This window comes from Oncorhynchus masou, chromosome 1, assembly GCF_036934945.1.
Source record: "Oncorhynchus masou masou isolate Uvic2021 chromosome 1, UVic_Omas_1.1, whole genome shotgun sequence".
In the NCBI taxonomy this organism is placed as follows: domain Eukaryota; kingdom Metazoa; phylum Chordata; class Actinopteri; order Salmoniformes; family Salmonidae; genus Oncorhynchus; species Oncorhynchus masou.
Window position 1 is genome coordinate 75,131,304 of NC_088212.1, and position 27,579 is coordinate 75,158,882.

General features: G+C 42.3%; 1 protein-coding gene across 3 annotated transcripts in view; it reads right to left on the bottom strand.

The window, feature by feature from the left end:
* Window positions 1–2,353: 2,353 nt before the first annotated feature.
* LOC135550597 (DENN domain-containing protein 2B-like) overlaps window positions 2,354–27,579 on the bottom strand; it is a 98,889-nt gene continuing 73,663 nt past the window's right edge. For 2 of the 3 annotated variants that reach the window (XM_064981563.1, XM_064981571.1), the window contains exons 9-20: window positions 25,648–25,832; window positions 23,213–23,322; window positions 22,575–22,644; window positions 21,176–21,253; window positions 19,460–19,600; window positions 19,162–19,310; window positions 9,246–9,423; window positions 5,659–5,700; window positions 5,422–5,533; window positions 4,769–5,008; window positions 3,614–3,700; window positions 2,354–2,932 (exon numbers count right to left, since the gene is read on the bottom strand). In XM_064981563.1, coding sequence (XP_064837635.1) covers window positions 2,898–2,932; window positions 3,614–3,700; window positions 4,769–5,008; window positions 5,422–5,533; window positions 5,659–5,700; window positions 9,246–9,423; window positions 19,162–19,310; window positions 19,460–19,600; window positions 21,176–21,253; window positions 22,575–22,644; window positions 23,213–23,322; window positions 25,648–25,832 — 1,427 coding nt within the window. In that variant the 3' untranslated portion in view covers window positions 2,354–2,897. Of the gene's footprint in view, window positions 2,933–3,613; window positions 3,701–4,768; window positions 5,009–5,421; window positions 5,534–5,658; window positions 5,701–9,245; window positions 9,424–9,495; window positions 9,533–19,161; window positions 19,311–19,459; window positions 19,601–21,175; window positions 21,254–22,574; window positions 22,645–23,212; window positions 23,323–25,647; window positions 25,833–27,579 lie in introns of those variants that run through there. The other variant, XM_064981580.1, reaches the window with a different exon arrangement.

The following is a 27,579-nucleotide window of genomic DNA, read 5'->3' on the forward strand; positions in this document are numbered from 1 at the left end:
ACAGAACATCCGACATTATATGCACCATCACAGATCCAATGGTGATGCAATACCTTTTAATGCAGAAGCCAATGAAAGTATGTGTAAACTTCCCCCGTTCTTGTCTGCCTGTTCGTGTATCACACTAACCCAGATTGATTTTAATAACCACTGGTTTAGATAGTGTATAGTGCATTCGGAAAGTATTCAGACCCCTTGACTTTTTCCACATTTTGTTACGTTACAGCCTATTCTAAAATGAATTAAATTGTTTGTTTTTCCCCCTGATCAATATTCACACAATACCACATAATGACAAAGCAAAACAGTTTTTGGAAATTTTTGCAAATGTATTAAAGATTTTTAAAAGTATTCAGACCCTTTACTCAGTACTTTGTTGTAGCGCCTTTGGCAGCGATTGCAGCCTCCTTGGGTTTGACTCTACAAAAATACAGTTGTGCTCTGTTAGGTTCGATGGGCTGCACAGCTATTTTAATGTCTCCCCAGAGATGTTCAATCGGGTTCAAGTTCAGGCTCTGGCTGGGCCACTCAAGGACATTCAGAAACTTGTCCCGAAGCCACTCCTGCATTGTCTTGGCTGTGTGCATAGGGTCATTGTCCTTTTGGAAGGTGAACCTTTGCCCCATTCTGAGTCCCTGAGCGCTCTGGAGCAGGTTTTCATCAAGGATATCTCTGTACTTTGCTCTGTTCATCTTTGCGTTGACCCTGACTAGTCTCCCAGTCCCTGCCATTGAAAAACATCCCCACAGCATGATGCTGCCACCACCAGGCATCACCGTAGCGATGGAGCCAGGTTTCCTCCAGACGCGACGCTTGACATTCAGGCCAAAGAGTTCAGTCTTGGTTTCATCTGACCGAAGAATCTTTTTTCTCATGGTTTGAGAGTGCTTTAGGTTCCTTTTGGCAAACTCCAAGTGGGCTGTCATGTGCCTTTTACTGAGGAGTGGCTTCCATCTGGTCACTCTACCGTAAAGGCCTGATTGGTGGAGTGCTGCAGAGATGGTTGTTCTTCTGGAAGGTTCTACCATCTACACAGAGGAACTCTAGAGCTCTGTCAGAGTGAACATCGGGTTCTTGGTCACCTCTCTGACCCAGGCCCTTCTCCCCCGATTGCTCAGTTTGGCCAGGCGGCCAGCTAAGAATAATGGAGGCCACTGTGTTCTTGGGAACCTTCAAAGCTGCAGAAATGTTTTGGTACCCTTCCCCAGATCTGTGCCTCGACACAATCCTGTCTTGTAGCTCTACGAACATTACCTTTGACCTCATGGCTTAGTTTTTGCTCTGACATGCACTGTAAACTGTGGGACCTTACATAGACAGGCGTGTGCCTTTCCAAATCATGTCCAATCAATTGAATTTACCACAAGTGGACTCCAATCAAGTTGTAGAAACATCTCAAAGATGACCAATGGAAACAAGATGCACCTGGGGCTCAATTTCAAGTCTCATAGCAAAGGGTCTGAATACGGTATTTTTGTTTTTAATTTTTAATAGATTTTCAAAAATGTCTAAAATATTTTTGTTGCTTTGTCATTACGGGGTATTGTGTGTAGATTGACGAGGAAAATATATATTTGATAGAAGGTTTTAACATAACAAATTGTGGAAAAAGTAATGGGGTCTGAATACTTTCCGAATGTACTGTATACCTAACCTGTTAGTCCTGAGACTATTGTCTCATCCTGACAGCCTCTGTTCCTCGGTTGTCTTGGTCGGATAGAGCTAGAACATAAACATGATCTTATTCACTGAAAGGCCTTCCTGTACACCAGTCAATTACCCAAATACACACTCGGTGACAGTTTCATCTCTGTACACATGTTCTGGGCTAGTATTGACTAATATAATATTACTCTCATTATAAATATGACCCAGCAATGCATTTATAGGCACCCGAAATTGACAAGTTACTCACATTATTCAGTTCCAGATTGTTGTTCCATTCATTGCCAAAATGTCTAAAATCACTAGACGTCATGTCTGACAACTCAATGACAAGTCCCCCCAGCATCCCAACTGTGTAGTTGGTGGGTTGGAATCCCAAAAGGCACACATAGCTACCACATGCTGCCAATAACCTAATTATGTCCTCACACATCACTCCAGTGGCTGTCACTGCCATGCTTTTATCAGCTCTGCTGACTTGGAAGCTTACTGTCATCTTGCAGCACTCAAATCTGTTTTTAGTGTTTGACTTCTTTAAAATGTGTGATCCAACCTCCCTGTCTGTACAGAGCCACCCGGGTTCCACCTAAAGAGGAACAATGACCTTGTTCACCGACCTCGCTTCCTATAAGTGCTGATGAAGTTCTGTTTCTTCAGAACAGTAACATAAAAAGTTCAAAGAATCCAATCATTTGAAGTCTTTTGTGTTTAATTACTGAATTTGACAAAGCAATGCATGTTTTAAACATTTACAATCATTTTCTTCATGTGTTAATGCATGTACAAATCCTCCCAACCAGGTGTGGAATTTACAGCTCTCATTCAGCAAAAAGACAGGACAACGATGATCTAAACTACAAAACAAAACATAGTAACTGTACATCCACTATACATCAGCATGCATTCACTCACTCAGTCTGATCATATTTTTCTCACGTACACTTTAATGTCAGTGGTTAATCAGAAACAAAGGCACATTCACTCTGTACCGTCCTACTGTAACTAGCCTCATAATTAAGGTACCAGACACCTAACAATCAAGCTACATTGGAGGGTATCACAGCCAGTTTACAGTGAAATATGTACAACATATTGACATTTCATTGATGTTTTTGATAGACAAAGAAGTTAATAAGTCAATAAAATACAGGGTTTTGGGTGTATCAGATCTTCTGTTTGCAGTAGAACAAGCTTTCATGCTCCGGTATTTGGTTATTAAGTAGCAGGTTTCCTCAGTTCTTTTTGTGAAGAAACTTCATTTTACTTCCTAAAAGACACAAACAAGTAAGAACTGTTCACGTCATGTAAACTTTTTTAACACACTTCAATGAAATCTTCCAATAGAGCCGACATCTGCAGCGTTTACTGTGAATGTGATCTCTGTGATTGTCAGGGAAATGATGTAGAGCCTCAGATGGAATCGTGGTTTTAGACTACATCAGGGATCATCAACTACATTCAGCTGCGGCTGATTTTTTTCTTGAGTGGGTGGTTAGGTGGCCGGAACATAATTGCAAATCATTTGTAGACTGCAAATTGACTGCAAAAAGCCCAAACATATATAATATTTGACTAAAACATAATCATTTTGAACCTTGCTTACATTTGTATACGATAACATGTATCTCTTTATTATGTATGGGAATACTTTGGAATATATTTCCAAAATTAAAGTCACTTGTAGCTGATTTGCTGGTGTTTTTACAGTCTTTTATGTCCAACAATAAAACATCTATTTCAAATTCCACCAGTTGGGGAACCCTGGAAACTTGGTGCTCATTACTACATCATGTCCAAATGTGAATAGGCTTCTTTTAGAACAACACTTTGTATCATCCTACATTTTAAGCCAGGTTACAATTTGTCCCAGTGGTAAAGTGGACAGGTAAGGTCTGTTGAGGGGAAATATTTGTTTTAAGTGCAGATTCTATTTTATTTGAGAACTCACCTAGCCCTTTGAGGAACTTGTTCACTCCACTCTGCTCTGTGTCTGGTAGCTCTTCCAGGTACTGCTCCACCCTCTGCTCAAAGAGTCCTGACAGAAACACAACACAATGACAGAATAACATGAGGTAATTACCAGCGGTGTAAAGTACTTAAGTAAAAAATACTTTACAGTACCACTTAAGTAGTTTATTGGGGTATCTGTACTTTACTATTTATATTTTTGACTACTTTTACTCCATTACATTCCTAAAGAAAATAATGTACTTTTTACTCCATACATTTTACCTGACATCCAAAAGTACTTGTTACATTTTGAATGTTTAGCAGCAGGACAGGAACATGGTCAAATTCACACACTTATCAAGACAACACATGGTCATCCTTTCTGCATCTCATCTGGCGGACTCACTAAGCACAAATGCATCTTTTGTAAATGATGTCTGAGTGTTGGAGTGTGCCCAGGGCTATCCATACATTTTAAAAACAAGAAAATGGTGACGCCTGCTTTGCTTAATAGAAGGAATTTAAAATGATTTATACTTTTACTTTTGATATTTAAGTATATTTTAGCAATTACATTTACTTTTGATACATTTACATTTGAACCAAATACGTTTAGACTTTTACTCAAGTAGTATTTTACTGGGTGACTTTTACTTTTACTTGAGTAACTTTCTATTAAGGTATCTATACTTTTACTCAAGTATGACAATTGGGTACTTTTTCCACCACTGATAATTATGAACATTATTAATGTTATATTGTGAGGTAATGTTACAGTGCAGTATATCAGAGAAAGCATGTTTTGGTATGGGGTGATATACCCTTCACTATGTGGCCAGGAGATGGCACTAAATACCCAGCTAGAACCGCTGTCAACCAGAGGGCCGTACCAGCACAGGATTGAGAAGATCCCTTTAGGGATTTTGGACTACTTTGGCAGAAAAGTGAGGGGTGGCAGAGCCTACCTCTAAAGAGCATTTCCACCAATCATTACAGTTGACATATTATTTGTATTATGATGTAACTACAATGAATCCATTTTAAGAGGACAGGACACACATAACGTTATTATCTCTTAACAAGTAGACAGGACCATAATATTACAGACTGTTGTGTAGGGTGGATTAGCAGGGTCATTGTAGGTCTGCTCCACCTTTGGCCCGGCATTTCCGCAGCTCCCGGTCTTGGATGAACCCAGCAAACATCTGGGACTCCATGAAGACCCCCAGGAAGCGACGGATGCTCTTGGAGGCCACAGACTTGCGGAAGGCCTCGCGCTGGAAACTGCGTTCTCCTCGCTCGCTCTGGGTGAGGAACAGGGAGTAGTGGCCGATGGTTTCCAGAAAGAAACGGATGAAGGCCTCCGACACCAGGCTGTTCAAGGAGTTACACTCTACAGAAACAGACGAAACAGGATAGGTTAGAATTATGATGCTGAAACTGAAACACACTTATTACATGGTCAATATATCTAGAAAGAAGCAATACAAACTACATGCTTGAGAATTGTGCTTGAGAATCAAGTAGGGCCTATAACATTTGTGGGAATGACACAAGAGTTATCTGATATTGTGTATTTATACGTAACATTAAACAAACACAACATTATGAACACAAGTAACCAATTCAGTGAGGTGAATCACCCATTCCAGGAGTTCTCATCACTCCACAGACAGTGTATTGCTCCCAGACATGTGCTGTACATGTTCTTGTTCACAGGGTAGAAACATGGCCAGTGCTCTGTTGTCCTAATTTACACTCGTAACATCTGGTTTAGTAGAGAGTGATTATGTGTCCCTCGTTCACCTTCGTCTGACTCGCTGTCAGAGTCTTGATTGATGATGTCGTTCCTCTGCTCCAGAGTTAGCTCAAGAGCAGACTGGAGTTTCCGTGGCAACAGCGAGGCCTCATCATCCATCTATACACACGCATAACAATTTAATTAGCAACAATAAACAAGAATATCAAAAATGTGTCCATATTATATTACAATAAACGTTCTGGTCTTTGTTTACGGTGAGGTACTGGAGAATTGAGACCAACCTGTCTGAGGAAGCGATCAGTTCCCAGGTCCACCATCAAAGCCTGCAAAAGAAACGTTTCAGGAAACTAGGCGTATGTCGCACGTCACTACTTGACAAGAGAGGCATTTGAACATAAACATTCATTATTTATCAAAATTAGTTTATTGGCAGAAATGCCTTCTGGAACATGTGCACTTTCATGTGCCTTCATAACAAACTTGTATTCCATCTGTAAATACAAATAAAATGGTTAAATTACAAGCCTAGTTGGTTTAGCCACTGAAAAAGACAGGAGCCATCCTGCTAGCCATGATTGGCTGAGATAATGGATGGGCTGTACATGCCGAGAGATAAGTTTGGTTTGGTCTGACGTGTAGCATGCTTCTGTCTATAACTTGAGCTGTTCAGCATGTGTTGATAGTCCTTTCTACCTCACCGTTTTTGAAAGATATAAGGTTAGCCATCGAGAACTGCAAAAGTTATGCTACTTTTCTCAACAACATTGATGCACTGAATTTAGCTGGAGCTATCAACAGATCAGTTGGAAAAAGTGATGGGCTACTTTCTGCACAGGCCGAAAGTAGTTCACCGTGTCAACCGGAGGGACTTGACACAATACTGGCCAAACAATATGTACCTACAAACAAAACAGAGTTAAATGGTTCCAGTCTGACGTGAAGCGTTCATCCATGTATACAAGTAAGAATCTAGCTACATCTTCAGATATTATACATTTCTAATTTGGTCAGAAATTCGTTTTCATTGCAAGTTAAAGCATACTATTCGCTAGCTAGTGAGAGTTAGCTTGCTGGCTCGCTATCTAACGTTACTTGTATGATAGGTATAGTAATATTATTTGAATCACAAAACCATTTGCATTATTAGTTATAGCCTAATGTTAGCTAGCTAACATTGAACCTAGATGGTTAACTTAAGATACCTGCAGATTCATACTAAGGCTATGAGAATGTTTGTATTAGTAGTAGTATGAGTTGGGATTATTCCAGTTCATTGTTTAGCTAGATAGCTACATGTCTAAACAAAGGACTCCACTTCACCAGATGATTACATGACCCATCAAGCTAGCCAGGTGTGTCTGGGGGTGATTGCGGCCATCTACATTTACATTTAAGTCATTTGGCAGACGCTCTTATCCAGAGCGACTTACAAATTGGTGAATTCACCTTATGACATCCAGTGGAACAGCCAGCCACCTATTGTATTTCTATACAATAGTGACCCATCCACTTAGCTAGATGTGGCTGGGGGGTGATTATAGCATTTCCTTCACATGACACATCAATTTAGACAAGTGTGTCGGGTAAATGTCATCTAATAATTCTAAAATATTTTTATCTGGACACTCTGTTTTTGATATTGCTACTATGCAAGTAACCATTTCACTGTATCGTTTACACTTTCTGTATCCTGTACATGTGTGTGTTTACCAGAAGAACAACATGACCTGCACCAAAGTCAGATTAGGATTTAGGCCAAGGACTACATAAAGTGTATTTTTACCTGGAAGTCATTTTTTTGTGTGTAGGCTACTACTTTTATCACTTTTATTCATGAAATCTTTGGTTGTTCACTAACCTAGTCACTCTGCTTAGCACATGGCCTCACATGTGAATCCTTAAAGAGACGAGTGCGGTTAAGGATTAAGAGGGTGTGAACAATGCTGAATGGGGATAGACAAAGGAGAGCTCTCCAGTAGGTGTACCAAAACATTCAAGGGCCATTTTCTCAAAAGTGGGGTTACAAGTTTATCAACTTTCAAAGCAGAATTACTTTCCCATTGTTCCACAACTGCAGTGTATGATATACCATTTTCTACCGCAAAGGCTCTACTTTTATCCCATGTAAAAAAACACACCATTTAAAATGTTGCTACATTAGACAGAATCAAGGTGGTCAATCACATTTAGGAATCTTCAATCAAATCCAGGCTTCTTCCATGTGCATACAGTGGCTTAAAGTGAATACCAATGCCCTCTACAAATAAATCAAACTCTCCATCAAGAGAAAGACGAGCTCTTCCAGAAGTTGGAAGTGTTATACCAGTGTTAAAACGAGATCTTTAAAAGCAGCAAAAGATACGGAATTTTAATTGAGTCGATCAGCAACATCAAGACAAATGTAAACAGACAACAGATACTGTTGCCAGGCCATTAAAAGCCTTGTGTTAAATATGACAGACAGGGTGAGATGGTATTTTCACACACACCATGGGCTGAGGGCAGATGCTGCTGACTCGGACTAACTGTGTTAATAGCAGAGAGCTGGACTTTACGAGGCCTGATGGCTTCTCCTGCCAGGCTTTTATTGAGAGCCAGAACCTCCCTCTCTCCCTCCCTAGTGGGGCCAGGACCCCAGAGCTGAGGGCTGAGGCTGCCCTGGCATGGGCCCTGCAGGCTGCAGCAGCTGCCAACTGCCAAGGCCACATTCACTGGGGGGTTTAGGTCAGTGTCAGCCACACTACAGCACGTTGAGGCTGGAGGAGTTGTTGCTACTTTAACAAGGACAGATTCAAGTGATTTCCCCCTCTTTCCACACTGTCTTGGCAAATCAGCGCTCCGTTCCAAGAATGCCGCAGAACAGAGCAGAACTGTCCAGCTGGGAAAGCAGAGAAGCAGACACGTCTTCTTTCCCTCCTCCCTCTGTAATTGGTGACAAAACTGCTGCAGGTCAACGTCCTGTCAGGCTTTGACCACAGCGAGACTGCTGGACAGCACTGAACAGGCAATTATAGCTATAGCAGGCCTCACACTGTGTGTGGACTCTGACAGCTCAATACTAGGAAGCTCATGGCTTGAATTCTAATACTCAATACTGGGAGCCTACAGTGTCCATGGCAGCAAAACAGAGGAAACGGGTCATATTACACTCAGCGTTCTGAGAGAATTCAAGTCTGACCCGATCTTTCAAAAACAGAATGCTATTGCTCAATGTGTGACTGTGAATTTAACATGAGGCTGATTTAGAACGATTTCTGGTATGAATGCTTAAATGAATAAACGTTAAAAAAATGTTTGAGGGTAAAATTGCTCTGAATCACTGGAAGGTCCAGCATTCTTTCAAAGAAGCCTGTGACAATCATCCAGAGAGTGTGGTTTCATCCTGGACCCAGGGGTGGTCCTGGGTCTCTGAGGGAGGTTGGGAGGAGCACCATGATAGCTGTCTCGTGAGATGTCCCAGTTACTGTATATCCGGATGCTTCTGAATCTGTCCCATGGCTGCACCAATCAGCCAAGAGGATCAACATAACTACGCAATTCTCTTCAGAAATATAAGTCCCTCATTGGGTAAATGTATAATGAAAACAAGCAGGGTAATTGACTGTGTAATATACTGTAGGTTGTTGTGGGCGTTATACTGCTGACCAGTAACAGGAAGGCCACTCCCCAGCCCAGTGTCTAACAGAGAGATGGAATGTGACAGTGGAATAGCCTCTAATCTGTAGCCTCAAGCTAACAAAATCAGAGGCACAGAATGAGGAGGAAATTAATAGAGCCAATACATTAAACCTGGTCTAAGAAAAGCAAGACAGTGGGAGATAAAGATGAAAAGTCAGAGAGAGAGAGATGGAGAAAATGAAGTACCAACCTCTTCCACAGGCAGGTCTTTGAGTTTGGGCAGTGAGCTGGACAGGAGCCCCACCAGGAAGGGCGTGGGGCAGCAGACGATGTCCACCATGGAGGCAGGCAGGACGGGGATGAAGGTGTGCTGCCAGGAGAAGGGATAGAGCAGAGCCACCACCGCGTGCATACAGCTGGACAGGGTACTGCAGAGAGGGAGACAGACAACCATAGAATTACATATGGAATCACTATATCTAATCATTTTAAGATCTCTATGGGGACAGTCAACATCAGATACAGCTGGACAGGGTACTACCGGGGAGGGAGACAGACAACATCACTCACCTTTACACTCACAACACAGAACTGCAGTTGGCTCCATCAGCAAAACCAGATATGTATATTGTCAGGGGAAAACATGGGTATGCCAGATTTTCCATCAGATTGCCCACATTATCCTGACCTTTGAAAGGGAGTGGTGGATTGTGTTTTGAAGTGAACCATGAATACTCCTAAAACAACAAGCAGCAGCGGACAAAGAACGACAAACAGATGCAACAAAAATGTGGACCCTCACATTCCGCTATAAAACACAGAATAAAAGCTTATTGAGATTTAAAGTTCATCATTATCTGCCTCTAATATCAAGAAGAGAGCCGAATGAGTGCGTATTGCTTAACGTCATAAGTGAACCAGTCTTTCAAACATCCAAACCAAACAACAACCTGATCCTCTTTTCCTTGAAACAATTACTTTTGTATATGTGAGGCGAACCAGTGTGGCTATGTACCCTGGCTTAACACCATGTTCCTTCCTCCAGTTGGTCTAAGGGATAGTCTGAAATCCATTCTCAACAGGCTGTTCTTTCTCTCCAACAACAGAAGAAAGGAAGAAAAAGACAGGAAAGGATAGAGCAGAAAGAAATGACTCCCCCTGACACTCAGCTGCCAGGAGAGAGAGGTCTGTACAAGACTTCACATTGGAGCAGCCAGTAGCGGGAAAAATACCCAAATGTCATACTTGGGTAAAAGTAAAGATGCCTTAATAGAAAATGACTCAAGTAAAAATGAAAGTCACCCAGTAAAATACTACTTGGGTAAAAGTCTAAAAGTATTTGGGTTTAAATATACTTAAGTAATGAAGTATCAAAAGTATAAATAGTTTCAAATTTGCTTATATTAAGCAAATCAGAAGGCACCATTTTTTGTTTTACATTTTATTTACAGATAGCCAGAGGCACACTCCAGTCCACCAGATCAGAGACAGTAGGGCTGACCAGGGTTGTTCTCTTGATAAGTATGTGTATTGGACCATTTTCCTATCTTGCTAAGCATTCAAAATGTAATGAGTACTTTTGTTGTCAGGGAAAATGTATGGAGTAAAAAGTACATTATTTTCTTTAGGAATGTAGTGAAGTAAAAGTTGTCCAAAATATAAATAGTGAAGTTAAGTACAGAAAAAAAAAAAAAAAAAACTTAAGTAGTACTTTACACCACTGGGAGCAGCAGACAGGCAGACAGGTTCACCCATGGCAACCATTCAAAAGCTTTAATCTGTTACGTTTCCACCTCTTCCACTGACAGTGTAAAACCCTTAACTACACAGCCCACAGCTAAGACCTGCTCTATAAACATCTGACAGGCTGATTACACTAGGCACTGCCACTGTGGAAACACACACAGTAGGTCCACTCCCTCACCCTCAGATGGGTTGGGTGTGTTACAATAGTTTAACAAGATCTTGAATCCATTTGATAATAACCAAAACAGCACCCTTACCACTGGTGAATTTTGACAGCTGTGGCTTGACACAAAATCACAAATAGTATGTCGTCTTTCTCACGGTCCCAAGTTTGTTGACAGTGGCCGACCCTCCTCCCCTCTGTCCCCCTGCACTCCATACAGTCCATATACACACAGATAGAGGGGAAATAAGCCATGAGGCCCATCAGAAACACACAGCTACCACAACTCTAAATCAGTGGGATCAAACACTCCACTGAAGATGAATGCACTGTCAATAAGGAATGTTGTCTATAGTTGTTCTCTTCAACAGCAGAGGGCACATCCTACCAAACACACAGTAATCCCACTACATATACAGGTAAGTGTCCACGCTCTATCACAACGTCAATATTGATGTGCATACAGCCTCTCCTTGACGGAACCTTTATCTTGTTTTGGTACAGTTTACTGTGAATAGATCTATGAGTAAAATGGCAAGTTATTATAGTTAATGAACACTGTAAAGCGAGACCAGTATCTACATGGCTCAACAACTGCAGCCCCATGGTCTGTTCAGGTTTCTTATTCACCCATCATAACATGGAGCAGAAAGCAGTCTCAGTTTCACTGTCTGAGTTTTATTTGCAGAAGGAGCTGATCCTTTTGAACAGATCCAGTCTCCGGGGTTTGACATGTTCCACCAGGGAGTGATGGGGTACAGCTCTCAGAACCTCAGCCACAGGCAAGACAGAGCAAGCGCTGCAGAGGAGAGGACTGATACCATGAGTATCACTTACACACTCAGTCCTGAGAGAAACACTCATGGGAAATGATGAACTTGCAATAAAAACACCATCTCTGCCCAGACCTGCCAGTCAACTCTCTAAGGGTGCGTGCCAAATGGCACTCTATTCCTTATATATTGCACAACATTTGACCAGAGCCAATATGGGCAGTAGTGTACTACATAGGGAAAAGGGTGGAACACATTATAAAGTGCAAAGGAATGGCAGACCTTTACAGACCAGGTCATAACAAAACCATATCCGCATAACCATCCACTTAAGTTTAGAGGATACTAACTTTGCTTTGTGATATATTGCATTGGGGTTATATAAGCATGTAAGATCGGGAATGGTTGTCCTGGGTCTGTCTGTGGCTGACCTTGCAGATTCCCAGGAAACTCTCAGGATAGAGAGGCTTACTCTGCCAAACTCACAGGTGCAGGATGGAGAGTCCCAGTGTCAGCAGCACTGTCCACAATCCCAGACGGGCCCATTTCAGCCCAGGACAAACACAGGCCCTGGCAGGAGCATCAGTACAGCTGTTGACTAACAGCTCCTCATACTGAAGCACATACATATTTTTCTGTGTGAGAATCAGTGCTTAATTTGCAAATCGGGAGGTAGCGGAACAAAAATGTTAGTGCGAGAGGGGGGTAACCTGGGGAGCTCTGATGTACCGGAATGCATGAGAGACAAATCCCCTTTAATAAAGTACTGCATGCAGATCATTGCATTTCCTTAGTGGCATAGAGAAGTAGAGCAGAGGCACTTACAGAAGTTGCACACATAGAGAACATTTTTAGTAGCCTAGGGTCTGCAAAAACATGTTGCCTTTTATAAACGCATTTCATGCAATTCTGCATCATTTTACATGACTGGAGAATTTGGCAGAATCTTTTTTAATACCGTACAAATGGTCAAAATAACAGTATACTTTGACACTGACACACTGAGATCAATAAAAACAACCTTGTCTGTCACGCCCTGACCATAGAGATCCTTATTTATTCTCTATGTTTGGTTAGGTCAGGGTGTGACTCGGGTGGGAAAATATGTGTTTTTTATTTCTTTGTTGTTTTGCAGAATGTGGTTTCCAATCAGAGGCAGCTGTCTATCGTTGTCTCTGATTGGGGATCATATATAAGTTGTGATTTTCCGTTTGGGTTTTGTGGGGTGCTATTTTCTGTTTAGTGTCTGTGCCTGATGGAACTGTTTGCTTTCATTTTTTGGATTTGTTATTTTTGTTTGAGTGTTTCTTGTAAATAAATATCATGAACACTTTCCACGCTGCGCTTTGGTCCACTCTTCCTTCCACCGACGACGAGCATTACACTTGTCTTGAATCCATCAATAGTCTGGGCATAGGGTGGCAGGGTAGCCTCCCTATGCCCAGGGCGGTTAGTGGTTAGAGCGTTGGACTAGTAACCGGAAGGTTGCGAGTTCAAACCCGAGCTGACAAGGTACAAATCTGTCATTCTGCCCCTGAACAGGCAGTTAACCCACTGTTCCTAGGCCGTCATTGAAAATAAGAATTTGTTCTTAACTGACTTGCCTGGTAAAATAAAGGTAAAAAAAAATAATAAAAAAGGTGTGTGGAGACACATATTGTAGGTTACAATGTGAAGAGGAAATGATAGTCCTAAAAATGCTTTCCAGTTTCACTGACTCACCCAATGATGTGCAGCTCACTGGCTGGTGATTCGTGCCAAAAGCCTCACTCTCTTTTGTTTTATCTCTTTTGTTTTACTTTGTAAAACAATATTTGGAAGTTGATCAAAAATGTTGGTCGCCTACAGCAAACAGATTAGAGTCTTCTCTTTTCAGCAGGAACCATTTGCTTTCCAATCTGTTTTCCTGCAATTGTATTTGAAATATTGCCTGTTTTATCTGCATGCTGTTCACTGACAGATTTAGGCTATCCCTTGTTATTGGCTACACACAATCCATACGCTAGTTAAGTTGTTAAAATAAGATAGTGATCTTCTGTGGCTAAATTACGGGCTCTCTCATGGTGTACTAGGCTATTCTGAATTATTTAATTTCTTTCTGAACAGACAGCAGTAACTCTATAACTTTGGCAAATGTATTTAAATGAATCGGGTGCTGCAGCTCCTCCAGAACCCTTCGCACGGCTATGATTCTATAAGGAAATAAATGATGAAGTGCAATGCTGGAGAGATGAGAGTTGCAGAGAGAGATCATAGAACGTGAATCTCATTCTAGTTCTGTGAGAGATACAGGCGTGCTTCTCACACAGCCACGGCCATGCGTTGGTCTCAAACATAAACCCAGGCCGGCCCAACTCGAATATCAGGCCCGGGCTGAAAATCTACTTTTTCACATGACGAATTAAGTTTGATCGCTTTTATTAGGATCCGGCTCAAATTAAGCAATGGTGCGAATGATGAATGAGTGTGTGCATACTGCTCATTGGTGCATCTAGTAGAATGCTTAGTATTCACATAGAGCTCCAATGTCTTTTCCTCACTTCCTCTCCATAAGGATCTTAAGTCCCCATCACGGCCTAGGCTTGGACTCCCTGGAATGAACAGTTGTAGCGGAAGCTGTTGAACAGTAAGACCAGGCTTCCCTTGGGCAACCCTACATATGGTCCTATTCAAGCCTATTGATTCCAATGCTTCTTGTGGGCAGCATTGCAGTGTGTGTGTATATAATAATAATAATAATAATAATAATTATGTGAAAATCAGATGCTTGGCCTCTGGTTTCCATCTTCTTCCCTCTTCAGTCTCACAGCAACATTTTACATACAGTATGTTTCCACTGTGTTCATCCACTCCACCTTTGGGCGTTAGAAATACACACGGGGAAAGTGTTAAGTTGTTGTAGGTTGTTAGGTGCGGTGCCAGCATTGCTCAGTGTGATACAACAGTGTTCAGGAGTAATAAGGGACTAAATAAACTGTACAGCTTGTTCCCAGATTAGAGTGGTACACTGTAGCTACCTACAGTGGCTCACTTTAACAGACTGGGGTTACAGACACACACCATATTATACGGCTGCTGCTGCTGCTGGAGTCTGGAGCAATGGGCTCTTCCTGAATCTAATGCAAACCCCAGTCATTTCAACAGGTGGTAGAAGAAGATTATGAATGGGGTTTGAATGGAGGATTTTAAACTAATAAAAATGCAATACATCTGGTGACTACCATGTGTTAGTTTGAAGTTTTCTGATGTCACAGGGAGCGGTGTAAGGGGAAACGAGGTACAGAAAATAGCCTTCCTTCTCCCTCTCAGAAAACAAGAGCCTGATTAATTCACCATGACCATGAGAAAAGCTTTCAGAGGCGGTCTTTTGCTCTCGCTCTGCACCCCCGCTCTTTCTTTCTCCCTGTTTCTCCCTCTCTTACCCTCCATCTTTCTCCCACTCATACACACACTACCTTTCCCCCCAATCCCCTGTCTCTTCTACTGTGGGCCGCTCAGCAAATACAATAGAAACATTGACTTATTAAAGCACCTCAGTAATCGGAAACGACCTCCATATTATCAGATTGGCCAAAAAAAGAGAAGTGATTCAGTCACCTCTACACCCACAGGCTAGGTTGAAGATGGGAAGGTTAAGACAACAAAGTCATTCTATACAAAAGCGTTTGAAAATAAACAAATGCATGGAAACAGCTCCATTGATATCTACTAGCGCCGTTGCTAACTAGCAACACTGGTCACATGAATTGCAAAGAGTTCTGGGATATTAGAATCCTCTTGTCTTAACCTGTATATTTTGAATCTAGCCCACAGGCAAGCCCTAACAATGGAGGAATGGCAGGGAAGAAGTTGAGACCCGCCCATTTAGACCCACTGAGAGGCAGATCAAACAAGCCAACACTCTCTCTGTGGTGGTAACCCTTCTCTGTCCTAGACCCATAATAACTGGAAGATGATGTTTACATTATGAGCACTGCAGCAATCCCAGCACAGAGCCTTCAGGTAAATCTGTTTAAGCAATTACAGTCTGATGTAACCGATGATGAATTCATGTAATTAGGCATCAAAGTTGTTATTACAGCAGCCATTTGCTGGTTAATCATCATCAGTTCTGAGTAACTGTCTGTCTGTCTGTTTGATGTCACAGATAAGCAGCAACATGTCTGATATAAAGCATTTTTATACATACAAAGACGTTTGCTTCTGGCAAACGACCCGTTGTGACCTCTTAACCAAGTCATACACAGCCTACAGTATAAATAAATGGTTAATGCAACAGTCCATGTAACCCCGTAGGCTCGGCCCTAATTTACTCGCCGCATGGCAAATGGCCCAAGGCAATGCCAAAGGGTCAGTATTGCCTTGTAACTTAAGCTTCATGCCTTGTATGTAATTTCATACATTTTTAAAGTAAATAAATAATAGCATACATGCTTTGAAATTTGCTTCTCGTGACCATTTCTTGATCTTAGTCGGCTAAACACATAATACTTGATTGCACATGATTTTACCATAATATCAAATGGAGTCAGATAAACATTAAAAAACCCTAAGGCCTATGTCTAATTAGCATAATACTACTAATAAAAAACATACAAAATTGTCCGTTCAAGCTAGAGACATGTTGTTTTGCATTGGATCCACTGCATCCGTCTATGTCGCATTTCCGCATCGGCAATGAAATGTGACAGAGCTAGCAGGGGGTTTTCAGACCATGAGACGTCATAAAAATCGGTCTTCTTACAAAATCGTCTGTAGCGTCCGAACGGTTTTGCATACAAAACCCTCTGTGGAAAGATGAGACTCTCACGAACATGATGTTCTCCATTTTACTCTACAACCCCCACAAGCGTCTTGGGACTCGTTTGAAGTCAGTACAGCTATTCTGCCAACCTCTGTCTTAGCATAAGTGGTGGGTGGGATATGGCCAATATACCATGGCTAAGGGCTGTCCTTAAGCACGACGCAATGCAGAGCCATGGTATATTGGCCATATAACACAAACCCCCAAGGTGCCTTATTGCAATTATTAACTGGTTACCAACATAATTAGACCAGTAAATAGTATTATTTTTGTCATACCCATGGTATACCGTCTGATATAACATGGCTTTCAGCCAATCAGCATTCAGGGCTCAAACCACCTGGTTTAAAAATAATACTTATATATCAAATCTTACCACAGTACAACCCAGTGGAGACACATTCCCTAACATGGCCTGTTCGGTGTTTTCCCTCCCTCAGATCCTTCTCCTATTGGATATAGATTACACCCAGACATACATTATGTTGTGTTGGAAGGGATTTCTGGGATGGAATTGCGTTCTCTGTCTCCCACGGGATCAGACCCTTTTACCAGTGAAGTCAGTAGAGGGTCTCTTCCCTTCTCCCCAACACGGCCCAATGACGCCCAGAGTGGCTCCTTGAATCCTGTTTTCAATGGGAACTGAGACACAAGGGGTCTGGTACGTGTTCTGGGGCACTCTGGCAGCTAGAGCTCCATCTATTGTGGTTCTGGGTGTGTCCGGTTAGACACACACAGAAAGGACTGGTTGGTTTGTGACGCTAATCCACATTGAAAACGTATTGTTTTGCCTTTATTCAGAACCTGAATAAGACCTGAATGGCGAAGTATGTCATTGTGTTGATACAAAGCAGGTTTTATGATAAGTAACAGTATATGGTTTTCAATGAAGTTCTAACATTGAGCAGGACTGTAGTCTGTAGTACTATAGTTTGTAGTACTGTAGTTTGTAGTACCGTAGTCTGTGGTACTGTAGTCTGTAGTGCTGTAGTCTGTCAAGACTCATGGTGTTGATTTTCAGTGTTGTTCACTAACAGTACCTCAGACACAGACTATTCGATACAGCTCTCAAGTCCTTGCTGCTGTTCACAAGAGCCCTTAGAAATGGGTGACTGATTAACAATCTTTGGGTGATGTGCAAACTGACATGTACCCGGGAGTCGTTGTCTCAAACGGCAGAGTGACGACAGAAACATCTTTCTCTGAGTCCCCCTGGGTGGAGAGAGGGTTGTCGTAAACAGGCCAGGCAGGGACCAGGGAGGGAACATGGCGCCATCAGTCACACAGTGACAGTGAAGCCATAGATCAGAGGGGAGAGTCGCTGCACACAGGAAGTACATTCCTTCCCCTCACAGTCACTGCCCCCACTGATGTTTGTTTAAACTGTCCTCTGATGTGTAGAGATTACCATTCAACACAAAACTGCCCCCCTCTAACAGAGCCCCTCAGCCCAGAGTGCTGTCCTATAGCCAGGGGCAGATTGCTGCCTGGTGGGACTCTGGCTCCTTGGAGATCCCTAGCTCCGTGTTATCTGCACCACCCCACCCCACCCTGACTGCTGGGGTTGGACAGTGGCCCCCGGCAGAGAGATGACCCACTTCTGGAACCACATCAGTTGTGAGTACATGCAGGGAGAATTAATTTAACAGCTCTAACGATGTCCCCACGTGCTAAACCCGTTAAGCACCAACTGACAAACCCACAGTAGAAGGCTGCTATTTGCCGTGCAGATTGGGTGAATGGCAAGCAGCTCGACTGAGGAATTAAATCTGCCATCAACAGTTAGGGTGAGCCAGAGTGCACTGGCAGAGTGGCAGGGCAATCCCCACTATTGGAACTGTTATACATACTATGTAAATGATCTCTCTTTGAAGTTAGTCCATTTTTTAAAGTTCAGGATATGTCATCTCTGTGAGAGGAAATGCACCAAGACATGTAAAACAGTGTTATGATGACGGTATCATAGTCAGTCTGTACTGTATAGCCACATGTCCAGAAAGATACAGATAGAGGATCCCTGAGCTCAGCAATGTGGGTCTGAGAAAAGTCAGATCTCTGTGTGAACGTAAACAGAAAAGGGAAAATGTACAAGAGCTTGAGATAAAATCCCTCTCATGTAAGACAGATGTTATTGTAATGGGGTTAGAATAGGTGAATTCACTGCAGAAAAAGACAGTGGACTTCAGAAATAACTGAGAAGGGATATTATTGCTAACATACACTGTAATCCTAGACAGTAATTGATCTCACTCCTAGCCACCATGTGTGACAAGGATGAAGTATTCTAGGAACTATTTGTACTATTTATAGCCTAATGTCGAAGGGTTAAGATCTTTGTCAGGCGATAACCTTGCACTACAATATGAGCAGGCGTTGAGAGCTCTACGTATCAATATTTCTCTGTAAATACTGTACTTTCAATCATTATCTAACAATGATAACAGCCCTTAGCGTTTCGGAACTACCTTAACAAAACACTGCCACTAAAGGTATTATTGAGCATTTCACTTGGCACAAGTAACCATCATCTAACAACTACAAGTTTCAACAACCCCCACCTGCCTCTAACAGGGCATGACCATTAGTCAGGGACAGCTTCCCATGAGTAGGTGATTCAGTTCTCTCTCCATCTTTACTTATTACTAGAAGGGTTACTACCAATAAGAGTCTTGCTGCTCACCTGAGTTTATCAGCCACAAAGATGACTCTGCGCTCCAGCAGCAGGGAGGCGAAGACCTGCACCACCTGACGCACGCTCAGGCAGCTGAAGAGACTGTCAAAGTCTACATGCTCTAGTCTGGAGTCCATGGGCCGCCTCAGCTCAATGACCTGGGGAGGAGAACACCACTTGGGGTCACAACCAATCATACATTTACAGAGATCACAGGTCATGCTCAATTAAGCATACATCGCATTATCTTCATGCATCATCCTTCTTTGATGGAACCTTAGTAACCAAGGGCTGATGTGTCTCCAACCTCATTCCCTGCTCCAGGCAGGAAGGTCTTGACTTTGATGGTCTTCCCCGGCGCTGGGAAGGGTGACTCCATCAGACTCCTCATGAAGGGGTAGACCAGGGCTGCAGAGATCCCCCTCCGCCTCTCCACCTCATCCAGGATCTACACACAGCACAGGACAGGGTGTTGAGAGTTAGACCACACAACACAGGACAGGGGGTTGAGAGTTAGACCACACAGCACAGGACAGGGTGTTGAGAGTTAGACCACACAGCACAGGACAGGGGGTTGAGAGTTAGACCACACAACACAGGACAGGGGGTTGAGAGTTAGACCACACAGCACAGGACAGGGGGTTGAGAGTTAGACCACACAGCACAGGACAGGGGGTTGAGAGTTAGACCACACAGCACAGGACAGGGGGTTGAGAGTTAGACCACACAGCACAGGACAGGGGGTTGGGAGTTAGACCACACAGCACAGGACAGGGGGTTGAGAGTTAGACCACACAGCACAGGACAGGGGGTTGAGAGTTAGACCCCACTGCAGACACAACACTCAATATTTCAAACAGAAAGTCCCAAATTCCCTATATAGTGCCTTATGGACCGTGGTCAAAAGTAGTGCACTAAATAGGGAATAAGGTTTCACTCAGGATGTAGATTGAGAATCTAGTAATAGACCAAGACTAAGTACATTCAGTCAGTATGGCCAGTAAATGGAAATGGTAGTGTGTTGCTGTCTGAAGTAAAGCTCCTGCTATTGTCTGGAACCAGGCTACCTTTGCCCCTTTTGACAAATACAGTATGAACTTCAATCTGTGGCTGTCTGATATATTTGGAAAGTAGCAAAGGAAAATCCCACCCAATATGCCCACGTGTCTGTCTGTGTCAGACCTGTCTACTCCTGTCTGGAAAGTTTGTTGGAGAGAGACACACTCACATTCAGGGTCATATGATATCCCCTCCACTCCCCACACACCCTCTGTTCCCGGTGAAATCAAACACTCCCATCTTTCTCACCTTAACTAGAAAAGCATTTCATACTCCTTGGAAAACATTTCCTCTCTCACCTACACAGGTCTCAAGCCCTCAAAATGGTGCCTTCTGAAACCTACACCCGCCACCTGTATGAGGGATGTTCAACCCCTCACTGTTGAGGTGCCTGTGCTGTCACAAGACAGAAACAATCTGTTGTATTTATGCATCCTTTTGGCCTTAAATAAATATGAAATTAAACTAACTGACAGCTTTTTGGCACATTTTAGCACTCACGACACAGTAATAAAAAGTTATTTTCATTCATTAGATACGTCTACTACCTCTTAATTGTTTCCCTTAACACAGGCCTTATTCACTTCAAATACACTGTTCATAGAGGATTCATGAGGAGGCAGATAAGGCATGGAGTACTTAAACACAATGAGCTGTTTCATGTTAGCTCAACTCAGGAACAGGTGAAGGAAACAATTTAACTGGGAAATCAGAGAGAGAAAAAAGCTGAAAATAAGGTTTATGCTGGACAGGATGCCTTAGAGTGGAAATGCTGGCACAGCCTCAACTAGTTCACTCCTGGGAACAGTGGCCTCGGCTCGGCTCAGAGACAGGTAACTGCGATGACGGCTACACTAGGGTGTGTGTGTGTGTGTGTGTGTGTGTGTGTGTGTGTGTGTGTGTGTGTGTGTGTGTGTGTGTGTGTGTGTGTGTGTGTGTGTGTTGTGTGTAAGCATGAACTCACCTTGGAGAACAGGTGGAAACAGCCCAGTCGGCTGATGACGCAGTACACCTCAGGAAGGCGAGGCCCTTTCCCACTCGGCTGGAACAAGGGCACAAATTAAGAGTCTCGTCAGTCACTGGGGAAGAGAGGCTTGTAAGGTAACACAGACAGTAATGTGGCAATAGATACTAACATAAGATACTTGGTTAGGTTTATAATGCAACATCAATTAGAATATACTGAAACACTATCATACACACAAACTGTACTTGCTTTTATTCAGATAAAGTACCAGGTTAGTTCACAATCGGCTGTGGTTGAACAAATATTTATAAATCTGGTCTTTCAGCTGCTGTAGATGGACGTCTTTAATCTGGAGAGACTGAGGCTTCTCGTTGTAAACTAAACACAGGTGCTGCAGTCTCTACACAGTTAATGATCACCTCTACCCTCCACACTAAACAATCACAGACCAGTCTACTCTGGAGCCAACCAGGCCTCCTGGATCTATCCATCTAAAACACACACACACCTGCACGTGCACGCAAACATACACATGCACACACACACACAAATTAACACGTGCATACATATAAAGAAATCCCGATCCACTTGTCCATATTAGGTATGCAATTTTCTCCTCTGCTTTCTCCAAATGGATGATTAAATCAAGCATGTGGAACTTGGTTAAAATCCTTAGGAATGTGTTGTTCATGCCAACTCCTTAGACTTCCACCAGGGAAGGAAGGAGCTGGGTTACCAGAGTGGAGGAAACTCACCTCTCTCACAGCATCAGGAGTTGTCTGATCTACAGCTACTTAATGTCAGCAACTACTGAGCTCAATACAGTAAAGTAATAGTCAGAACTGAGTCTAAGAATGGCCCCCATCTCAGTCTACGTGACACACAAATACAGTAGGCTACTAAAACACACTGACAAACCCTACAAAACATACACGTTTTGTGAATGTACACATTCTTGGGCATAACAGTGACATTAAAAAAATCACAGCAAGCACAACATCCCACACAGCCATACCTTCTGAGCTGTGGGCTCGTCATAAAATTTCAAATGACTAGAAACCCTTACTAGCGGGTTGTGCTCTACAATGACAAACCTAGACATTTCATGGTTTGTTTTTCGGCATTCTTCTCCTAAGAAACTCTCATGAAACAGAAGGAGTCCAGTTTTACTAAGATTCATCCGACCATTTTGAAAGGCAAAAACAACCAAGCTTTGTTACATACGGACATTAAAATCCACTTTATTTACTTTCTCTCCTATTCACACCCAGCTTGGTGATGCAATAACACCTCAATGGTCCCACAGGAAAGAAAAAAACCTTGTCAAAACAAACAGGGCTGGCTCAGCAGGGTGTGAACAGAACAGAGACCAGTGAATTAATGGTGGCTTGCTTACCAGCAGACGCCTGCAGTACCCAAACCTCCTGCTGCCATCCTCTCCAGTCAACATGAACGAGAAGGTCTCACTGTACCGAAACACACACACACACACACACACACACACACACACACACACACACACACACACACACACACACACACACACACACACACACACACACACACACACACACACACACACACACACACACACACACACACACAGTCTCTGTTATAGTCAAACCAGCATACAGATTGTAGAGATTGAACAGTGATCAAAGGAAACGTAGTGTTGGATCTCATTCACACTTCAGGGTTGGTGAAGTAGCACAGTCTCTGTGGCAGAGAGAGAAGACTGTTTTAGGGACCCACATTGTCAGGAGCAAGAGTGAGAGTAAGAGTCTACCAGGATTTTATGAAGATAATGGCATTACAGCTGTGTTTTCTTCCTAATTTTACTCGTTGATATTTACACATCTAATCATACTATCAATTTGTTTGTTTTTTAACCTTAATCTATATATGGAAGACTTGTGCATCACAACTGATTAGTACCCATCTGGTTCAGGCAAGGAATGAGATGAATAGGCCCCCAGTGTGGTGGTGAGCTTTCCTCCGTGATGCAGTGGGGTTATACAGGAATCTGTACTGTACCTGCTGTATTCAGACACTGGGGTCCAGTCTTTGGCATCTGGAAAGCAGAACTGGGGGATGGCTTTGAGTCTCTGCTCTGCCTCCCTCATCAGCTTGGTGGGCCTCTCTAGCTGTGAGACAAGACGAGAAAGGAACAGGAAATGTCTCAGTCAGAAACAGACCCAGATGCTTACAGTCTACTAAGTCTGTCCTCTTTACAGGGTCCCCAAAAATTCCCCTACAGTAAGAATAAATGACCAGCCTAAGCATTCTCCCACACAGGGTCAGCGCCTCCTCCCCTTATCACCCCCAACCCCCCTCCCCCCTGACGTCATTGGGTCATGCTTTTCTCTGGCAGAGAACTAACATACCGATATCTCCCAGGGGATTCTATCACTGAACCAAATCTTAAATAACTTAAAAAGAGATCTTTGAGTAAGTAAACACTTAACTACCATAGAAACCGTTTCCTGGTTACACCACTTACTGTCAATAAACTCTGAAAACTCCCTCAACCCGTATGTTACGGCCATGGCCCTACTCTTCAGAAATATCTGCATCTACAGTGCCTTCAGAAAGTATTCACACCCCTGGACTTTTCCCCACATTTTATTGTGTCACAGCCTGAATTTAAAATGGATTACATTTAGATTTTCTGTCACTGGCCTACACACAATACCTCATAATGTCAAAGCGGAATTATATTCTTAGAAACATTTACAAATAAATAAAAAATTAAAAGCTGAAATGTCTTGAGTCAATACATATTCAACCCCTTCGTTATGGCAAGCCAAAACAAGTTCATGAGTAAAAATGTGCTTAACAACTCACATAAGTTGCATGGACAAAAATTGTGTTTAACATTAGTTTTGAATGACTTCTTCATCTCTGTAACCACACACATACAATTATCTGTAAGGTCCTTCAGTCGAACAGTGAATTTCAAACACAGATTCAACCACAAAGACCAGAGATGTTTTCCAATGCCTCATAGAGAAGGGCACCAATTGGTAGATGGGTAAGAACATTAAACAGACATTAAATATCCCTTTGCGCATGTTGAAGTTATTAATTACACTTCGGATGGTGTATCAATACACCCAGTCACTACAGTCCTTCCCAACTCAGTTGCTGGAGAGGAAGGAAACCACTCCGGGATTTCACCATGAGATCAATTGTGACATTAAAACAGTTACAGAGTTTAATGGTTGTGATAGGAGAAAACTGAGAATGGATCAACAACACTGTAGTTACTCCACAATACTAACCTATGACTAAATTACCTAAATGAAAATAAGGAAGCCTTTACAGAATAAAAATGTTCCAAAACATGCATCCTGTTTGTAATAAGGCACTAAAGAAAAACTGACAAAGAAATTAACTTCATGTCCTGAATACAAAGTGTTATGTTTGGGGCAAATCCAACACAACACATCACCGAGTACCACTCTTCATATTTTCAAGCACGGTGGTTGCATCATGTTATGGGTAGAATTATCATCGGCAAGGACTGCACAGGTTTTTTAAAATAAATGAAATAGAACTAAGCACAGTCAAAATCCTAGAGGAAAACCTGGTTCATTCTGCTTTCCAACAGATACTGGGAGACAAATTCACCTTTCAGCAGGACAATAACTTAAAACACAAGGCCAAATATACACTGGAGTTGCTAACCAAGATAACATTGAATGTTCCTGTGTGGCTTAGTTACAGTTTTTACTTAAATCGGCTTGAAAATATATGACAAGATTTGAAAATGGCTATCTATAAATGATCAACAAACAACTTGACAGAGCTTGAAGAATAAAAAATAATAATAATATGCAAATATTGTACAATCCAGATGTGCAAAGCTCTTAGAGACTTACCCAGAAAGCTGTAATGATTATAACATGTACTGACTCAGGAGTATGAATACTTATGTAAATTTGATATTTCTGTATTAGCTTTTCTTTTATGTGCTAAAATTTCTAAAAACCTTTTTTCACTTTGTCATTATGGGGTATTATGTGTAGATGAGTGGGACACTTTTTTATTAGTAATTATTTTGAATTCAGGCTTTAACACAACAAAATGTGAAGAAGTCAAGGGGTATGAATACTTTCTGAAGGAACTGTATGTGCTGGACTAATGTGGCCATAACGGGTACAAAAAGTGGATTAAATAACACCGACGTTTTTGACCGCCGAAATCAATATGGTTCTGTATGAAAATGAGCCATTTTCAATTCTATTTCAACATGCAAACAACATTGATAAGGGTCTCCGACCTCCATATATCACAGCTCTCAGCATACATACATCTGTAGGTTCAGTGAGTAATGTCTCAGAAGAAACAGTTATCTACCAGGACCCCTTCCTGTTTAAATCCTTTCTCTCACAAGGGACTTGACACTGCTGTCTGACCCATGACCAAGGGGCCCGAGGGGCCAGAATACAGTTTGGTTGGTCCCTTACCTTGGGGAACTGGTAGGTGACTTCGGGAAAGAAGGAGTTTTTGGTGGGCTTCTTCTTGAGGGACACCACCACAAAGTACTCAAACAGCTCCCTCTCCTGCCACTCAATCAGCTGCAGCTCCAGTGTGCGGTAGCTAGGGGCCCTCCTCAGCATTGACTGCAGCTTCAGAAGCCTCTGGGTGTGGGCTGGGGAGAGAAGAGAGAGGGATATGGACAGTTCAACCTTCAGTACAGGGTTGTATTGACAAAATGCATATCCCAAACACTGTGTACTACACACAACTGACAGCACTCACAGATAATAAAGCACTACAAACCATGCAGTCTGACAAAGAGCTTACAGTACAACATTCACTTCCCAGCTAACAAGACACATTCCCATAACTAATGAAATGTTACCATTGGATTCCCCTTAGGTTGAGAGAGAACATAATGAGAGAATGTTCTCCAAACATTATTGGAACATATTTAGTCAAGCATGATGTTTCCAAAACCATGTTACGATGTAAAAGGAAATCAAACATTCAAGAACCCCTGAAAAGTTGCCAGGCGTTTCCTGGGATGATAATTTAAAAAAATAATAATAATCATAAAATGCTTTGAAAATCAAACAAATGGAGGTTAAATGATTGTTATCTCTAACCTACCAAAAGCATTCTGGGAACCAAAACTTAACCGGATTTAAAACGTTAACTGTGTTTCAACACACTGATTAAACCTCTATACTCACACATGTTTATCCTCACACACTCCAACACATAACAACCTAAACACAGATTAGAGAGAAGTACAAACCTTATAGTTCACCATAACTGTCATCACAGATGGCTTGTGTTTAAAACAGAGTATGAACAGAATCAGCAATGAGTTCGAACACAGTGCATTTAGTATTTATTCAAAAGAATGACAGTTGTATAGTCTATAGCACATCATTACATCTTTATTTTGCCTTTCAGTTACATTTCTGTGGTCCCTTTGGTCACAAGTCACTTGATCGATGTCTCGTTCCAAACACCGACTTGTCAAAACAGAGAAATGCGCTGCTTGTATCCAGGTAATCTTAGGTTTTATTATATACAGTCGGGAGAAACTACTGGATATAAGAGCAACGTCAACTCACCATCACTACGACCTGGAATACAACTTTCCTGAAGCGGATCCTGTGTTTTGCCCACCACCCAGGACATTGGATCGAATCCCAGCCGGCGAACCAAAACAACGTCGCCGTAAAATGGTCTTCTGGTCAGGCTCTGGAGACGGGCACATTGCGCACCGCTCCCAAGCATACTACTCGCCAATCACAGCTGCATATATTCCCCCCCAAGCAGACACATTGACGGCCCTGAACAAACTTTATTTGACTCTATGTAAACTGGAAACCACATATCCTGAGGCAGGATTCATTGTAGCTGGGGATTTTAACAAGGCTAATCTGAAAACAAGACTCCCTAAATTCTACCAGCATATTGATTGTGCTACCAGGGCTGGTAAAACCCTGGATTATTGTTATTCTAACTTCCGCAATGCATATAAGGCCCTCCCCTGCCCTCCTTTTGGAAAAGCTGACCACGATTCCCTTTTGTTACTCCCAGCCAATAGACAGAGACTAAAACAGGAAGCTCCCACGCTCAAGTCTGTTCAACGCTGGTCCGACCAATCTGATTCCACACTTCAAGATTGCTTCGATCACGTGGATTGGGATATGTTCCACACTGCGTCAAACAACAACATTGACGAATACGCTGATTCGGTAGTGAGTTTATAAGCAAGTGCATCAGCAATGTCGTACCCACAGCAACTATTAAAACATTCCCAAACCAGAAACTGTGGATTGATGGCAGCATTCGCGCGAAACTGAAAGCAGGGCAAGGTGACCGGAAACATGACCGAATACAAACAGTGTAGCTATTCCCTCCGCAAGGCAAACAAACAA